Source organism: Gouania willdenowi, chromosome 6 (assembly GCF_900634775.1).
Source record: "Gouania willdenowi chromosome 6, fGouWil2.1, whole genome shotgun sequence".
Lineage (NCBI taxonomy): Eukaryota > Metazoa > Chordata > Actinopteri > Blenniiformes > Gobiesocidae > Gouania > Gouania willdenowi.
The window spans coordinates 31194808-31212402 of NC_041049.1; the positions used below are offsets into that span (position 1 = coordinate 31194808).

General features: G+C 39.7%; 1 protein-coding gene across 10 annotated transcripts in view; it reads right to left on the reverse strand.

The window, feature by feature from the left end:
• Positions 1 to 314: 314 nt before the first annotated feature.
• The window catches only part of ankrd26 (ankyrin repeat domain containing 26), a 45287-nt gene continuing 28006 nt past the window's right edge, over positions 315 to 17595 (reverse strand). For 7 of the 10 annotated variants that reach the window (XM_028451722.1, XM_028451723.1, XM_028451726.1 and 4 more), the window contains 16 exons: positions 17012 to 17158; positions 14533 to 14995; positions 12595 to 13100; positions 12371 to 12523; positions 12098 to 12273; positions 11046 to 11139; positions 10928 to 10954; positions 9047 to 9124; positions 7668 to 7802; positions 7473 to 7585; positions 6351 to 6498; positions 5970 to 6260; positions 5665 to 5900; positions 4037 to 4223; positions 1255 to 1300; positions 315 to 1159 (listed from right to left, as the gene is read on the reverse strand). In XM_028451722.1, the coding sequence (XP_028307523.1) occupies positions 1029 to 1159; positions 1255 to 1300; positions 4037 to 4223; positions 5665 to 5900; positions 5970 to 6260; positions 6351 to 6498; positions 7473 to 7585; positions 7668 to 7802; positions 9047 to 9124; positions 10928 to 10954; positions 11046 to 11139; positions 12098 to 12273; positions 12371 to 12523; positions 12595 to 13100; positions 14533 to 14995; positions 17012 to 17158 (2931 nt within the window). In that variant the 3' untranslated portion in view covers positions 315 to 1028. Of the gene's footprint in view, positions 1160 to 1254; positions 1301 to 2963; positions 3022 to 4036; positions 4224 to 5664; positions 5901 to 5969; positions 6261 to 6350; positions 6541 to 7472; positions 7586 to 7667; positions 7803 to 9046; positions 9125 to 10927; positions 10955 to 11045; positions 11140 to 12097; positions 12274 to 12370; positions 12524 to 12594; positions 13101 to 14532; positions 14996 to 17011; positions 17159 to 17595 lie in introns of those variants that run through there. The other 3 variants (XR_003674393.1, XM_028451721.1, XM_028451728.1) reach the window with 3 other exon arrangements.

Consider the following 17595-nt stretch of genomic DNA (forward strand, 5'->3'; position numbering starts at 1 on the left):
TGTGTGAGTGTACACGGAACACTATTATTGAAACAGCACAAGATAAGCTTAAAACAAAACAAAAACAAAAAACAAAACAGTGTTATAAGCAATATTGTATATTATTGGGGATTGAAATGTCTTCCAAGCCTTTAAAGTGTGAATGATCAGGGTGCCATGATCAGGATCACTGATCCAGATAACTGCAAACATCTGGCAAAAAGGGTAGTTAGTGTTTGGTGAAGGTTCACGCTCTCATTCACCTTTTTGTGGCCCTGGCTGTGATCAAAATGGCTCATTCCTGCTGTAGATGGAACAAAAACTGGCCAACAATATTCTAATTAGGTTCTTTATTTTCTCTACTCTAATATAATATTTAATAATCAGCCTTTATTGTCATACAGTGTATGTACAAGTACATACATGAAATTATTTCTCTATTTTTAACCCATCCCTGAGGAGCAGTGGGCAGCCACAGAGTAGCACCTGGGGAGCAGTTAGGATTAGGGGACTTGCTTTACATCCCACAGTGATGGCCCAGGTTGGATTAGAACCGGTGACCCTCTGATTATAAGCCCACTTCCTTAACCGTTACACCCTCAACGGATCCAATAAGATAACATGCATGGTCTTTAATAAGAGATCTTTCTGTGTGTTGATAGCTTTTCCTTTCTTCAAATACAACAATACAACCAATCAGATATTGCACCATTCAATGGCATGTACCAAACATGGGAGTAAACAGCACTGATACAAAGAAAATAATTTATGTGAAAAACATCAATATTCACAAATACCTGTGCTGTGTATATACAGTTCACATATGCATATAAGATACACAGCTGATATGAATTATTCAGAAGCAACAATCAAACACTTAGTGTGATGTCGTTAATGCAATAAATCTAAAGGTACCTTACGTTCGTTTCTCCTGAGTGTTTAAGTGCGTCGTGCATTACAGGTGTCTCTCTGAGTGGACACCTCTAGTGTTCCCTGTAGAGTCTGTTTGTTGGTTTAATTCCCTGGCTAGCATAAAGTAAAGCGTGCAGTCAGATCATGTAGTTCTTCTTCAGTACCTCCAAGTACTGCTGTGTCGCTCTGCTGACTGGGTCTGCCTCTGCTCTGGAGGCCGAGCCCACCGGTGACAAACGGGCAGTGGCAATGTCCAGCTCAGCTTTGGCTGAGGACCAGAAGGAGAACTGTGTTAGTTACCTCACCAACAACCAGCTGATGCTTCATGTCGACCAACAGGATGTGATGCGGGTAGGTACTCACCGCTGCTCAACTCCTTTGAAATGCTGCGATCCAGCTCCCGTTGCATCTGAAAGAAACAGTGTGAGCTGTTGACATACGGAGGATGAATGAGCAGGGACTCAACTGGTGTCAGTCTAGATGTCACAACTTATACTGGACCCTCTGATGGGCCATTTTGGGCCAAAAGCCTCAGTGTTAAACAACCATGCAATATGGTAAGTGAAGAAAGACATATTGGGGGAGATGTTAGAGCTGCAAACTGAGCAAGGTTGCAATGAAGCAAAGAAGGAACACAGCAAAGCAGTGATGGATGCAAAGTGTGAACAACTATATCATAGAAGTAATATTGTAATAACAATGTAGTGATAAAATCATGGCGCTGAAAATGGAAGTTCACTAAGTAAAGTAATTAGCAGCAGAATCACTAAGTGCAGTCCAATTGTAGATGCCCCCTTTCACCATGGCCACCCCTTTAGCTCCGCCCCAACAGGGTTGTTTCAAACCCATCACTAGCATGATGTCAAATGAAGAAGAAGAAGAAGACTGTTTGATTCTGCGGAGGCATGCGTGGAGTTCTTTAATAAACAGTCACGTGAACTGAGAGTAAATAAATAACTGTCACAGTATCAGTGTCTAGACCAGGAGAAATTGGCAGCGTCTCTCCAACGTCACTCCTGTGACTTTCTCAAACCGTGGATGCAGATACACTCCTCCACACAGCACAGGTTAAACCAAAAGGCTGACTAACTGATGAGAACTTAAACTTACGACCAAGAACTGTCAGAAACACTGAAAACAAACCAACACCTCTGCCTGTCAGTCGAAAACTGATTATTAGGCTCCTAATCACTGATCTGGCACTGGTTCACAAGCAGAATGAAAGAATGAGTTTTTTCAAAATCATACTCTTCTAGAAACAATGAGTCATTGTTCCAAAAAAGACAATGCACATTACAAGTCAGTTAGTCTGACAATTATATGAACGTGGTACATTATAGGCCACCTTCATATAACATTCAGTAATGATTAATGTAATTTCACTATTTTCCTTACCCAAAAACAAAAGTTGAATGATACACTTTATACAAGTCAGTCAGTTGCTCTGACATTTAAATTAAAAGTGCACTATAATACATGTAGTGCAAACCTATGACCACATATGCAGAAATTAGTCAAATAAATACATTTTGTTTTTGAGAAATAATGTTTCTCGATACAGTCACCAATAAAATAAAATATTGCAATATATTGTAATTTCATATTCCCCCCACCCCCCATAAGCATTACAATGCACTGTAGTCCTTGTTTCAAATCCCTACACTCCATAATAAGTGTTATTCATCTCTTCTAAATCTAAATTCATAGGCTGATCTTTGCACATCCATTAATGCAATCTAAAGTCTTTGTATCTATGAACAGATGCTTGGGATACATTTTTATGAATGCGTGCTTGTATTGTGGAAAAAATGAAACTTTTGACAGCACAACTTAAAACCAGTCAAACCATCGTCCATGAATTCCCAGTTTCAGATATTATGTCCGAATCCACTATTTACGGCGCTCAGACACGCGTCCTGTAATAATGCAGATGTGAAGCCCCAAAAAAAATAATCAGATCAGTGAGAAACGAGGAGTGCTCCTTCTTTAATGTGTGAACACTGAACATTAAAACATCAGCGTCTCAGCGCAGCTCAGACCAATCAGCAGCCAAGCTCAACATCACTACACACCTGGTTATGTGTCAGGCTGAAGAGAAGAAAGGTGAGAGAGAGACTTTTGAGTAAGAAGCTAAAAAGTGAAAGACAAAAAGATTAGCGTGGAGGGAAGCCTGGAAAACACAGTCAGAATGTGTTTGAGGACAATGTCAGTGCAGAGCAGTCCTGTGTATGAATATTTTTCATAAACTGTGACTCAAACAAAGGAAAATGTTCACATTCTTCATAAAATATTTCCATTTAAAATAAAAATTAAGTTTATAACCAAACCAAAAGTAGGTATCGATGCTTAAACCAAAAAAACACGAGATAAGTATTTCCCTCCTGGTGAAAAATTATCTAAATAGTGATTAAGGGTAGAAAGTAAAATGTCACAGTCGAGAGAAGTAGTAAATCTTTGTTTTAATTCCAATTATCTATTCATGATAAATCAATTCAAATGCTAATCAAAAGATATAGAACACAGATGGGAAACTTTTATCACAGCAGGACCACAAAAATGTGATTGTCCATTTCAAGGGTAACATTATCAACATTCATGTCAGCATTAGAATAATGACCAATCTGAGCATTAGCACATAAAAGAACAAAGGGTTTTTTATTTTTGGTGTTTTGTGTTTTTTTGGACTGATTTTGTTATATTTTTCCCTCAATTCATGTGTTTTTGCCATTGTGTGTACATTTCTGTAAATTTGTATGCATTTTGAAAACATTTTGGCTGTTGTATTAAATCTTTTTCTGATTTTTTGTAGTCTTTGATGTATTTCCGATATCATTTTGTATATTGTTCTGTTATTGTTGTGTTTTTGTAGTCGTTTTGTGTATTCGGGAGTAATTTTTTCTTTTGTTTATTGTATTTTTTGTCATTTTGTACAATTGTGTTGGGGGCTGCACACTGTTAGACCAAGGGCCGCATGAGACCTTGTGCCCCCAGTTGCTCATGTCTGGTATAGAATGAAAATATTAAGTGTGCATGTTGAGCACTGCGTCATGGGTAAAGAAAACCTGTTCAAAATAAAAGTGCAGGCGTGTGCTTTGACACACAGTAATCTTTTGGAAATGAAATGTGACTTAGTGAGCGTGCAGACCTTGGTCAGAAAATCATCCGTGTTGCTGCTCTGTCCCTGAGGAGGTCTGAGGAAGGACAGACCCAGACTGTGGTTGGAGGGCATCACTGATCCTCTGATGCTGCTGTTGACCATACTACTGGAGATCAGAGACCTGCTGTGTTCACCCAGTAACTTGGAGTTGGCCTCTGCTAGACGGACGTTGGCTCTGAAAATGGGGAATAGAATTAATGTGACTTCTCAGCTGGATCACTTTATGTATAACTAACTTAAACAACTGTTAGCCATAAGATTTAGAGTTGTACCGAGGAATCTGAACTGATTATTCAGTGTATGTATTTATTTATTTCAGTTCACATTGTGGCTCTGCACAGTCTGTATATGCCACCAGCACAGTTTGACTGTTCCAACACTAAATGAAAATGTTGAGTAATTATATATAATACTATTGTCTCTATATCAAAGTTAATCACTGCTCTGGAATCAAATTCTATATTTGGCTTAAAAACACACTATACAAACTACACTATACAAACGATCGATCAATGGGTTTATATATATATATATATTTTTTTTTTTAGACATTCAACACAAATGTATGCATAAGTGCAATTGTCCACGACTGATAATCCACTGTTGGGTCCTGACCCACTATTTGAAAACCTCTGCTTTAATATTAATGTTATTATCTTCAGCATCACACTCATGTGTAATCTATGCAAGTGAAGTGTGACGGATGCAAATTTGTAGAAGACTGACATCAAGGAGACGTCTGATCATATCATCCTGTCATATCCTACACATATCAATTAGTGCCATTAATGGAAAACAGAAACTAGATCTGTGGAAATCAATCACATAATTAATGCATCACATCTTATACAAGGACGATTCTGAATCAGTGACACTTTTTGAGTAGATTTAAGTCCTTGATGATGCGAGTAATAAAAAATACAAACACAGTTTGTTGTAGTTATGTTCATCATTTGATCTTTTTTTTTAATTTTTACATTATAAAGCTTGTTTTATTTGACTATGGTTTGTATCAAATTATTATATGTTTTACAAATTGGGTGGAAACACACTGCAAGGGCAACCACATTCAAAAATGTGTCTGAGCCCACTGTGTTGATGCGAAACATGTTATGAATCTAAGCAGAGCTGAGATTCATTCTGCAACAGGTTGATGATGAACACTTTTTTTTTATTCCAGAGCAACTAATGTGTTGAAAAAACGTATTTGTAAAATACTTAAGATTAAAAATTTAATAATGGTGACAATAGTTGGCAAACTATATGGTGCGGGTTGAAAGTGTAGTACAACAATAATATGTAAAGACTAAAGGGGGTTTATATTTACTGTATATATAAACTGTGGTGATTTGGTGATGCATCATAATCAGGTGCAAGATAATTATAATCCAAGTGAATTGGGAAACCAGCAATTAAGTGAGTGTGAGAGATGATCTGGCACAAGTATGTGACAAATATGTGAAGCCCGGTCTACACTCAAAACTGGTAAAACCAGACAGAAATGAAACCTGACTGAACAGGAATCCCATTTCTGACAAAGAAAAACAAGACGACATAACGTAATACTTTGCTTATTGAAACCTTCACACAGTCATTCTAACTCTTCTGACTCCCACCTCTCCAGTTTAGCTTCCAGAGACTTGCGGACACGCAGCTCATCAGCGTACAGAGTGTGGCATCTCTGCAGCTCGATGCGAGTGGACTCCCTCTGGTGGAGGCTGTCCTGCTGGGAGCTGTGGGCTCGGCTCAGTTCCTCCTCCAGCTCCCGAATCCTTTGCTCCAGCTGAGAGCGTAGGTTCACCTCATTGGCAGATTTGATCCGATCCAGGGCTTCCTGGGAAGCAGCCTGCGTCTGAAAGAGTATTACCGTCACTAACAACATGAATCTACTCACAGCAGATGTGCACATGTGGCTTTTTACCTGGAGGAAGAGATTGACCTGCTCCAGTTTCTGTTGGACCTCCTGTCGAGCCTTCTCCTCTGCATCTCGGCGGTAATGCTCCATCTGATCATGCTCCACCTTAGCCAGCTCTACTCGACGTCTCAAGTCCAGCACTTCCTCCTCCAGCTGCTTCTTGCTCCTCTCTAACTGCTCGTTACTGTAGTTCCTGCCTGTCATGGAGGCCATCTGATCCTTGAGCTCCTCGTTCAGCCGCTCCAGCTGACTGCGGCGAGACGCTTCCTTCTCCAGCTGCCCGCTAAGGTCCTCCACCTGAAGTTGAGATGTTTTACACCAAAACAGTGAGACGTTGGATTTAAACTACACACGAAGAGCAGAAGAGACATTTGGTTGAAAACAAACCGTGGTTTGCATTCGTGCAAAGGTGCCGTCTACGTGGCTGTGTCTGCCCTGTTCCAGGCGCAGGCTGCTCAGAGGAGAGACAAACTCAGCTCCTGCCCCATCTTGATCCCGGAGTTTCTTCTTTGCAGTCTTCAGTAATGTGCGCAGCCTTTAAAATCACACCCAGAAATGACAACCAGCCACTTTTGGTCTAAACTCAGCAATACATGATACAAAATGAATACAAAGTTAAAATACACAAAGTACAATAACTTTTACTGTAAAACCAAAATATGGTGATTAAATAAAAATCAGAGCTGCCAACAATGACTGTTGGACGCTGTCAGAAGGTTTTCTGTTGGCTTTAGATTTTATTGTTAGGTGAAATTTTAAAAAGATATCCGCTCAGTTTGTAATTTAACAGATGTTTTCTTACACTGTATATCAGACTTTATCAACCATCGGGTCGTTACCCCATGTGGAGTCGTTACCCCATGTGGAGTCGCCTGAAATTAAAATGGGGCCACCTGAAATGTCTAGTAATTGGTTAAAAAAAAACAAAAAAAAAAAAAAAAAACATTACTGATCAAAAATTACATTTTAAAATTATTATTCTTTTATTATATCATTTATTTATTATTATTCTAAATAAGTTTTATTTCTTTTCATTGTTTTCTTAAATTTGTTTTTATTTCTATTTATTGTTTCATACTTATTTAGTATAATGAGTGCTGGAGCTCATTTGCAACGTTTTGATGTTTAAATGAGCTATATAAATAAAGTGGATGGGATTGGATTCTTTTTCAAATTATTACATTACACACAATAAATATTAAACACCTATTCTTAACTTAAACTTTCTCAAATATAAATATAGTTCAAATAAAATGCATTCCACAGATGGAAATGATCTTAGCTTAATCTGTAGCAAAGCATTTTTCATGTGTTTGTCTATGGTCCCTGTCAAATAAACTAATTAAACTAAACTAATGTATCAAATGAATAGATATGAATGTATGTGATGCATGAATTACCTCTACCAAGGAGGCAATATTTTCACTGGTATTTATTTATTTGTTTGTATATCTGTTTGCAGGATTACCTTAAAAGTATTTCACGAATTTTGACAATGATGAGAATCACCTATACATTTCTTTCTGGAGCTCTGCGTTTCTCTTCATCTCTTGATCCAGCCGGGTGTCCACAGATTTCTTCTGCTCCGCTATTTTTTTAGCTTTCTTCTTTTCCAACTCCATCTGAGGTAAGATAAACTTATAAGTTCCTGGGCTTTTTGCTGCTTCAAGCATTAATGTGTGCAAAACGTGTTAGTGTGAGCACCTGAGAGTTCAGCTCGCCCTTTTCCTTCTCCAGCTCTGCCAGGTGCAGCCCTAGCTTGGAGCGGCTCTTTAGCTCCTCCTCCCACAATGCCTGGGAGTCCTGGGCTGTGTGTGACAGCATGCTCTGCTTCTGGACCTGAACATAGACAGAAAACGTAGTTCATAGATATTAGTAGCAAATGCTCAAAGACTATTTTTAAAACCTGACCTCTTTCCTTGTGCTTGGAGCTAAACACCTCACAAAAAAATGGAGTGATAACTATAGAAGACATGGTCACAACCAAGGTGACAAAAATGCATAACAATTGTGTTCAATATCATAACGTGCCTGTCTATCAGTAACTCCATGTTGTTATTATGTTGAGTGTTTGTTCGGCCTGTATTTATTTGTTATAAACTGCTGTGTTTCTACAGGAAAACAAGAATGAGCGTTGCATACGTGTGTGGAAGTCATGGAAGTTCTTCTAAAGAACAAAGTGAGCTACAAACACTGAAATGCTCTGTGTGCTACTGACTGGCACTGCTAAATGTACTTTTTATTGTGGTTTCAAGCCCTGCGCACTAACTAACTAACACACTCTATAACCCAGTAATAAGCCATGTAGACCATCACCATCATGGGTCTATCAATTCCTCCATTTCCTCCTTACTGGATCCTTTGATTCCCAAGTGTTTTCTATACCAACATATTATCTAAGTGTTTACCTTTGTGTAATTCAGCATTTGATGACTTTACTTCTCCGTTTGTATGAACAAGATTTGGGTTACAACGAGTGTTCTGATTCAGTGCAAAGATGTGAATCTTTAACCTGGGTCTTCATGAAATGAGCAGCTGTGTTTGGTGCTTCTGTGGATTTGAACTGTGAGATGATCTGAGACAAACAAACCGCTGACCACATTTGCACAGTTTTGGTTTGAAATGGAAATGCTGCATTTTTACTCTGTGAAATATTTTTATTGATTGCATTTACATTGTTTTAAATAAATGTCAATCCAACTCAGTTTTTAGGTGCTACTGCTTCAATATCATTGTTGTGTTTTAATAATATACAAATATTTATTAATTGTAATAGTTTAAATATTAAAATCAGATGATTTACAATTATAACCCAACACAATAGATGACTAAGATCTGTCTGTAGTAGAAGTAGCTTGCAAGTCCAAAAAGGTTAGGTACCACTGTTTGACTCTCTAGTGAATCATTTCTGGTTTTCCAATAAACAATATTACATTCAGATTTTTTTTATTACTTAGTATTTACAATATTAAATTAGTTTATCACAAGTTGATTCCAGAAAGATAAACATTGCCTAAAGTTGCCAAACACATTAACACATGCTTAATTGTTAACTGTAAAATAAGAACGTGTAAACCACTGACCTCACTGTTGAGCTGCTCCTCCAGAGTCATCTTACTGCTTTGGAGATTTGTAACCAACACTTCCAAGTGGCCTCTGACCTGAAGGAAAGAGAGGAATAACAAATAAAAGACAAATCAGTGTTACTTTTGTGCTGCTGCTATTCCTTTTCATGAGTGACGATTACAGGGAGTAACAAACACCTCCAAAGTGAAAGAGCCCACAAACCAAAATCAGGTTTAGGAGGAGAGACACATCATAGGTCACCAAGAAGAAACCCAAAAAACCAAAGAGACACTTCTTTAAAGAATAACTAAACAACAAACCCAGTTGTTTCTGCTGAATACATATGTATTTGGGTATTAAAGCTGCAATATGTAACTTTTTTTGGCATCATTTGGTCAAAAATCCATAATCATCTTTGAGCATATTGTAACTCAAAGTGTTCTGAGTGGACAGCGAAACTATTTTGTCAGCCAATCAGAGATCTTTCTACAAACGTGTGCTCAACGAACTGCTTTGAACGTTACTATTGGCTGCTCGACTGTAGGTGCGTTCATGTACTCTCGTTAGTAAAAGTGTAATGACGGACGTCCCAGCAAAAGTCTCCATGGCGGCGTTAGACACAACAGTTACAGAGCAAATCAAGCGGAAAAAGGCAGACAGGAAGAGAAGTAATAGTTTAAAGCCACAAACATACTGAAGAGGAACGGATCGCTTTGCGTCCTCATGGAACCCTTGACTGCTGAAAGTCCACCCCACACACACACTGGTGTCAGAGAGAGAGCGATAACAGACAAGATAAATCGCATGTAAACCAAAACAACTTATTCAAGGTGAATTAATTTTATAGTCTGAAAGTGAAGTGATGGTTATCAGTCTGCTCACGGCGACAGGCAGCCTAGATCACAGCCCCCTCTGTGTGCTTGTGGTGGGGATGAGCCGATGAGCAGCAGCTGCTGTTGTGGACAATAACTACAGCGATACGTGCATTCATGAGTCTCTAAAACACCAGAAAAATCTCCACTAACACAAGATAAAGTCCATACATTTGTTACTAGTCTATAAAAGACTACTACTAGTCTCACAAAAGACTGAGTTTTGGTTTCGGTTTCAAAACGGAGTGAGTGCAGCTTCAAGTAGTGCTGTTGATTGAGCATAGTCAAACTTTAAAGATTTTAGTAAAAGTGTTTTAATTTTGCTTATTTAGTTGTAAAATGTCAGAGTTACTGCCCTCTAAGGGTTGAACGCTGGCTATTAAAAGTGAATTTTGCTATTGGCTGAGAGAAATAATATGGCCCCATTTGGAGGAGGGTTTCTGCCCATCACAGCCTTCAATGACCATTGATTGACAGCTTAATACTCTGCTGCGTTTATGATTGTGACTCTGTGATTCTTTAAATAGCAGATTCTGGTCTAATCAGAGGGTTCATCAAGCTATGTGTGCATGTACGAACAAATTGTGTGTGTATCCCTGTCTGTCTCTGTGTGAGCGTGAACGTGCATGTACTTTTTGTCGCTGTGTGTGCGTCTTCTTGGTTTGTGTGTGTGTGTGTGAGGTGGTTTTCCGAGGCTCATGGCTGGAGAGCAGGGGCTGTTTGAGTGCTATGGTGTCTGTAGAATTGTGTGTGCGTGGGTGAGATTCACGTCAGAATTGTGTGTGCCTGTGATTGTACAAGTTGGACAGAGCTCAGCTGTCACTGCGCAGTGCTGTGGGCAGCCTGACTGGGCGTGTCTTATCAGCTTCAGGAGCAATAATAATCATGACATTTTTTTATTTTCCCCCCTAGTGGCAGGTCAGCAGAAAAAAGGGGTTTAGTCAGTCTTTAAATATAGATCCAACTCTAATCTGGATCTAGATATCCAGATTAGAGAAGACGGGACCCCTCATACGCACTACTAACCCGTCCTCCAGGTGAGCCGCCAGACAGCTAGAAAGAAACACACAGCTTAAAGAATTCTGACAGATTCCTGATGTAATGCAAATATGACAAACTCTGAATCACACACGTCTGTCCTCACCATGTTTGCCTCACGCACTTCTTTCTGAAGGTCTTCGATTTTGGTGGACTGCTGTTTAGCAGCAGCTTCTAGTCTGGCGTTGTCGATCTCCAGCCTGTCATTCACACACACAGACACACACAGACACACACACAGTGGCTGTCATTTATCAACTGTTCCTACATTCTGTGCTTACGACATGCGTTCAACTAAATTCACGCACGCTTAGGCATTAATCAATTCTGACGTGATCGTATGCTACGACCAGATCTGAGCTTGTGTACGCAAACCTGAGTGCGTGGATTTGTGCTGCAGCACAACAAAATGCGACTGAGACTGAAAATAACATGATAAACAAGCCTCAGCTGTTATTTAAGCATAAGCAGACACTTTCAAAACAGATTATTAAAACAAAATAAAATTAATTTTAAAAAACCCACATTATTATTGATACCTACAGTTTTTTGGTTTTCCTTCAAGAAACCCACTGATAAACTCTGCTACCGGGCAGGAATTAGAGCGCTGTTTCTGCTGTGTTGGACCAGCGTGGGAACGCTGTTGTATACCACAGAGGAAGTGTGTGATGTTATTTTAACTTGGTTTGGGTTAGGATTAGGGATGGTGCACGGGCTCACGCTGGCCAGCCCGTCTAGTTTAAATGTAAAGAATTGTCTTGATCAAATCGCAGGGATTTGCACTTTCAGGTTAATGAAGATAAAATTCAGCCACCGGCTTTATTAACACCCGATCATTGGTGCGCTGGAATTGGTCAGATACAAATGTTCCTTAAGTCCCACGTTGGTCCTGTTGTACGACACAATGTGTACCCGATTTCACGCAAGTACTAAGACCAAGGGTTCTCAACTAGTTACCGCAGTTCTTTTCCTTTTACTTTGATTGAATTCTGTATTTAAAACCTTCAGCTGTGTAAAGTATTGTTTTGTAGTTTTACTGTTATACTTCTTTAAAGCCTGAATATAAAGCTGGTTTATACTATATACAGTTTTATGTCAAATAAACAGCTGACCTAATGGTGACTGGTCTTCACTTTCAGTGCAGCATGCATTACCTACCGCTGAATGGCCTCCTCCAGCTGTTTGATTGTGACATGAGAAGAAGCCGAGGCCGACAGCGCCTCCTGCAGCTTCTGAGTGGTGTTACCCACTTCCCTTTCCTTTTGGTCCACATCGCTCTTCAGCCCAGCGATGTGTTTCTCAGCCTGCACGTACTGGTCCTCCCAGTCCTCCAGCTGCATGAGAGGAACACCAAGCATCAACCGCTGTGTGATCTACCAGCTCATCTGATGATATCTGTGCTGGTGGGTTGCCACAGATTCCAGTCTTTACCTTTGTTTTGAGTCGCTCTACGTCTTTGAGGAGTCGAGCCTTCTCTTCCTCCAGGTCATTGCGATAGCGTGTGTTAACTTCTAAAGAGGCTTCGCTCATCGACACCCTCTTTAGAGAGTCAGCGAGTTCTTGCTGCAGCTGCCTCAGACTGGCCTTCACAGAGAGAGGCCAGAGGAGGTTAATGTGAACAGGAAAAACCACATGTCTAAAGAAAGATTTTTTACCTCTCTATCGTTCTTCTCTTCCTCCAACTTGTAGATGTGGTCGCGTTGATCCGCCACCTTAGTAACGAGCTCCTTGTTTCTGTCCTCCACCAGCTGAACCCTTTCCTCACAGTCTGAGCGAACCTTGGACAGGATGTCACTGAAGAGCCCCTGGGCATCAGTCACAGCTTGCTCCTTTGCCGAACCTTTGTTCTGGGATTCCTCTAGCTGTTGCCGTAGTAACATGCCTTCACTCTGGGTCTGGGCAAGTCGCTCCTGCATGGCTTCTTGGCTCGCTCTGGCTCGGGTCACTAGCTCCGCCTCGGCCCGAAGTGCCGTTTCTGTCTCTTTAAGGCGTGCAGCGGCCTGGTCCTTCTCACGCTGTAGGACATCCAGCAGCACGCCCTTCTCTGTCAGCTGCAGCGAGGCTCGATGGACCTCATTCTCTAGGCTGTTGGCACGAGCCTCTGCGTTGGACAGCTTTTGAGACAGCAATGTGACAGCCTCACGCTGACTGGCCATTTCATCTTTGAAAATGATGGATAACAGGACATTGACATGAAGAGTAAAGTCTCCTGCATGGCTTGCTTACTGTAGCTCTTTGGCTACGTTCACACTGCAGGCAAAAGCAATCCAAATCTGATTTTGTGGGGGTCAAGGGACCAGGTCAGATTGTGTAGAAACAGTGTGAACACTCAAATATGCCCCAGATTGGATTTTTTCAAATCAGATTTAGACGACTTTCATATGTGGTCCTGAATCAGATTATTTTCAATGTGAACTGGCCAGTGGGAGCCTTGAAAAAATGGATGATAGCAATGATGGAGCAAGTCAATGGAGGGATAGCAAGGTCTTGGACCTAATAAGTATATGGGGTGACACTACCCTACAAGCAAAGCTTGTAAGTTCATACCATGACTGGTCTGTGTTGAAAAGCATGTCAGCATCACAAAAAGCCAAAACAAACCATATTCTTGTCCTCCTCTGCACCTGCTCATTCATTCTCTGCTCCCACTGCACAAAAACCTTTTTCCCACACACTGTTGCACGTTTGTCATGTAGGTCAGATCAGACCCAGAAACAGTTCACACTAGAATCTGATACAGGTCACATTTCAAATGTAAAGTGAACTGCCAAACAAAAAAAATCAGATCTGAGCAAAAATGGGAATTGTGCGTTAAGGCTTGCAGTGTGCACGTAGCCCAAGTCATTTATAGAAAAGGCCTGGTATAAAGATACTTTAGGACTTTAACAAAGCAGGCCAAAAACAGAAGATATCAAATGTCAATTCAATTTCAGAAATGTTTGTGTGCTGCAGATACAACTACACTCAAAAAGTCTATTACTGGCTCTTAAGAGAGCATTTCATTTGTAGCAACAAGGGGCCAGAAGGTTATTGCCTTTCAAAGAAGGGCTGTCAAAGATATTCACAATCCAAATCAATTTAGGGGCTCCACTTTGCTTGTAGACTGACTTTAAATAAGAAAATCAAATTTTAATTATATCTCTATGTTCAGTTGGGGAAATAAGGGAATTTATTGTTGAAATAAAAATAATTATTTATTAACTGAAGTTTTTCCCTGGCTGAGGAAACATTTGATTCTTCATTTTTAATAGTTTGCGCATTTCATTAGAGAAAAATGGGTTTTGCTCTATAAGATAATACATTTATTCAAATTTGAAACCTGAAAATTCTTTGCCCACGTTACTCTTTTCCTTAACTTTCTAACTTGAAATTGATGAGCTTCTATAAAACTAAACAAGATATTCTTTTTTCACATTTAATAGTGACATCTCGTCGACTGAGAAATGTATTGCTATTGTTTGGTGCACGTATGTGGAAAGCCTAATGAAAAGGAATGAAACATTTGAGTAGATGTTTTATGTGCATAGCCTGTTCATATGTGTATCGTTTGGCTCTCGTGTTGGAAAAGCAAGTGTGTAACAAGTTCAACTAACCAGTGAATCTGTCTTTGAGGCGCTGGTGCTCCTCTTTCTCACGATGAAGAACTTTTTCCACATCAGCGCGAGCAGCAATGCACAGCTCCGCCTCTTTCAAAGCTCCTGTCAGACACGTTTGAGTCGACTCCACTTTAGCCTCCAGAGTCTGACACGTCTGTCGCTCGGTTTCTAGTCGCATGGTTGCCATTGCTAGCTCTGTCTTCAGTTGGGTCATCTGCTGGTCGCAGGTGAAGACAGTCTGGCTCAGAGCTTCGTTGCTGAGTTTGAGATCTCGCCGACTGTCTTCCAGTTGTTCCTTCAGGGCTTCTTTCTCCTCTGTGAGGTGGCTCTCTTTGAGACTGCTGCTAGTCAGACAGCCCTGCAGCTCAGCCCTCGCTGTGGTGAGCTGCTCCTGTAAAGAACTATTGTGCTGGACCAGTTCCCGCTCCCTGTCAGTTGCCTCAGTGAGCTGAGACAAGGCCTGCAGACAAACAAAACAAATCAATAGATTCATGATATTACATGGACAGGATGCAGCCAACAACGCATTACATCACAGACAGGTTTGTGTGTGTATGTTAGTGATGCACCAAAATTGCAGCCACCGAAAATGGCCCAAAAGTGCATTTTCAGTTTTCAGCCCAAACACTTTTCTCACCGAAACAAGCAGACCGAAACAGGATGTTGTGATGACGCGAGCAAACAACACAGCCAGTGCGCACTCTTGTATGGAAACGTGCCAACTTGTCGATAAACTCACGGAGTGGCTGTATTTAAATACATTTCAGCAAGTAAGTGTTTTCTGAGTAGAGTTGACAGAGCATGTAAGTGTGATTTTTGTTCCTGTGTCATGTTGACACTGTAGTTACGTGTCGCCCGATGTCAACATTGACCAACGGCAGCCTGACGCATGGATGTGGTTTCAGACTCTGTTAGTGCACGTCTCACAAGAGCCTCTGATCTTCAGCACGACTGTACTTGGTCCGCATTACAAAGATCATTACTTGGATGGAATTAAACAAGAAATTATGCACGATCATCTCCAAGAACATACTTAGATAATAAATAAAGCAGAGTAGCTCTTTCAGATACTCAGTTATAGGTCTGTACGATGTTATCTAATGCAGTGTTTTTATACCTTTTCATTGAAAAAATCCTGACACACCACTCACCGAAAATGTTAAAAAATGAATTTTTGTAGCCTCTATTAACAATATAAAGTAATTCTTATCAAAGTGACTTGAATAGGAATCAAATAAACACAAAAACAGTTGTTATGATCTTTAATATTTATTCTTTCTAATAAAAAGTGCAATTCATCTGCTATAATTTTCTTAAGTGTTATTCAATATTGTTTTGTTTTCCATAACGTATTTTTTTACATTATATTTAAATAACATATAAATATATTATTAGTAGTAGTAAATACAGTTATACTAAATAATAATAGTTCATTTTTGTTTTGTGTTGTTAATTGTGTGTTTCAAAAATGTTTTCTACACTAATTAGATGAAATTTTATAATTTCCCACGGAACACATGACGATCTCTGACATCACGCAAGTGTGAGGTCAAGTTAAACATTTAATTATTTTTATTTTATATTGTGCATTGTTGTATTGTCAGTGCTAAATAAAGATTTTCATATTTTTAATTAATTTATTATTTGAAGCATTAATATTAATTTATACAATTACAATGTTTTAGCGAGGATAGTACACATCCAGAGCCATAAATGCTATGGGACTAATAATTTGCATAATAATTTTTCGGTTTTTTGGTTTTCTGCCTTGTTTTTTCATTTTCGGTTTCAAAACTTTTGACCAAAGAATTTTCATTTTGGTGTACCCCTATTATATAAACATGTAGATATATATATACATGTACATGTAGATATATATGTATATACACAGTATACACACACATCTGAGATAGTCAGCGCTGCTGTATTGCAGTCATTGAAGCACAATATTAATGGTAGTGGCCGATATTGGCTTAGGTTTAGACATGTTTTACATAATGTAGGTTGAAGTATTTTTTTCTATTTTGCAGAAGGAATGATTAATAATGTTACATAATTTTCAGCTTTGTCTTACATTATGTTATTTGCCAGCAGGAAAACGTGACGTGAGTATGCACAAAAATCTTGCATCTTAATCCCACAACAGAAACGAGATGATCTCTGCAAACAGGTGGGGGGAGTTGAGGACATTGGTATTGGTTATTGGCATCGGATAATTCAAACGTCACAATTCATCAGTACTAGAGTGTTGCTCAGAATGTTACTAGTTTATACTGCCAAGCACATGTTGTAACGCAGCCTCGCTCTGCCTCTTCTGTCCCCCTTTACTGTTACTCTAACCCGCGTCCTGCTCATTTACATATTCAACATTGTGCAAATAGGATTCAACAACAATGCAGCACCGTCATGCACGATATACACAATTTAACAAACTGTTCTGTTTAATAGGGAAACACATCTAGTGTGTGAAACTCACCTCGCTGCTTTTACTCATGTTCCTTTGGTTCTCCTCCTCAATGTCCTGCTGCCTGCGGAGGTGGTTGTTGAGGAGACTCTCCTGCAGGGCTCGGGTGCTGCGCTCCTGGGCCAGCTGTCTCTGGGTCTCAATGTGGTCCTCTTCCAACTAAGGTCAAACATCAACACAAGACTGTGGGAATCAGAAAGGAGCAGCAAACTATAGTACAGAGTTTTACGTAGTTTTATGTAGACAGTTTTTTTTTTTTATAATGTTAGTATATACACTAGTTAAAACTGTTCTTTAGTCAAACATCCTCTCACCTGTAGCTTTCTGTAAGGTATTGAAAGTACTAGTAGGTGAAATACATAAACTCTACTGTGAACTGCTTCACTGGGAAGGATAAATTAAGATAAACAAGGAAATAACAGATCAGAGTAGATGAAGGCATAATTAACTTCATTTTAAAAATCGGGGCTTTCGCCTTTAATTGGCCATGTAATGTTATTACATTAATGGAATTTGTCCTCTGCATTTAACCCATCCCTGAGGAGCAGTGGGAAGCCATTTTGCGGCACCTGGGGAGCAGTATCTATTACAACACA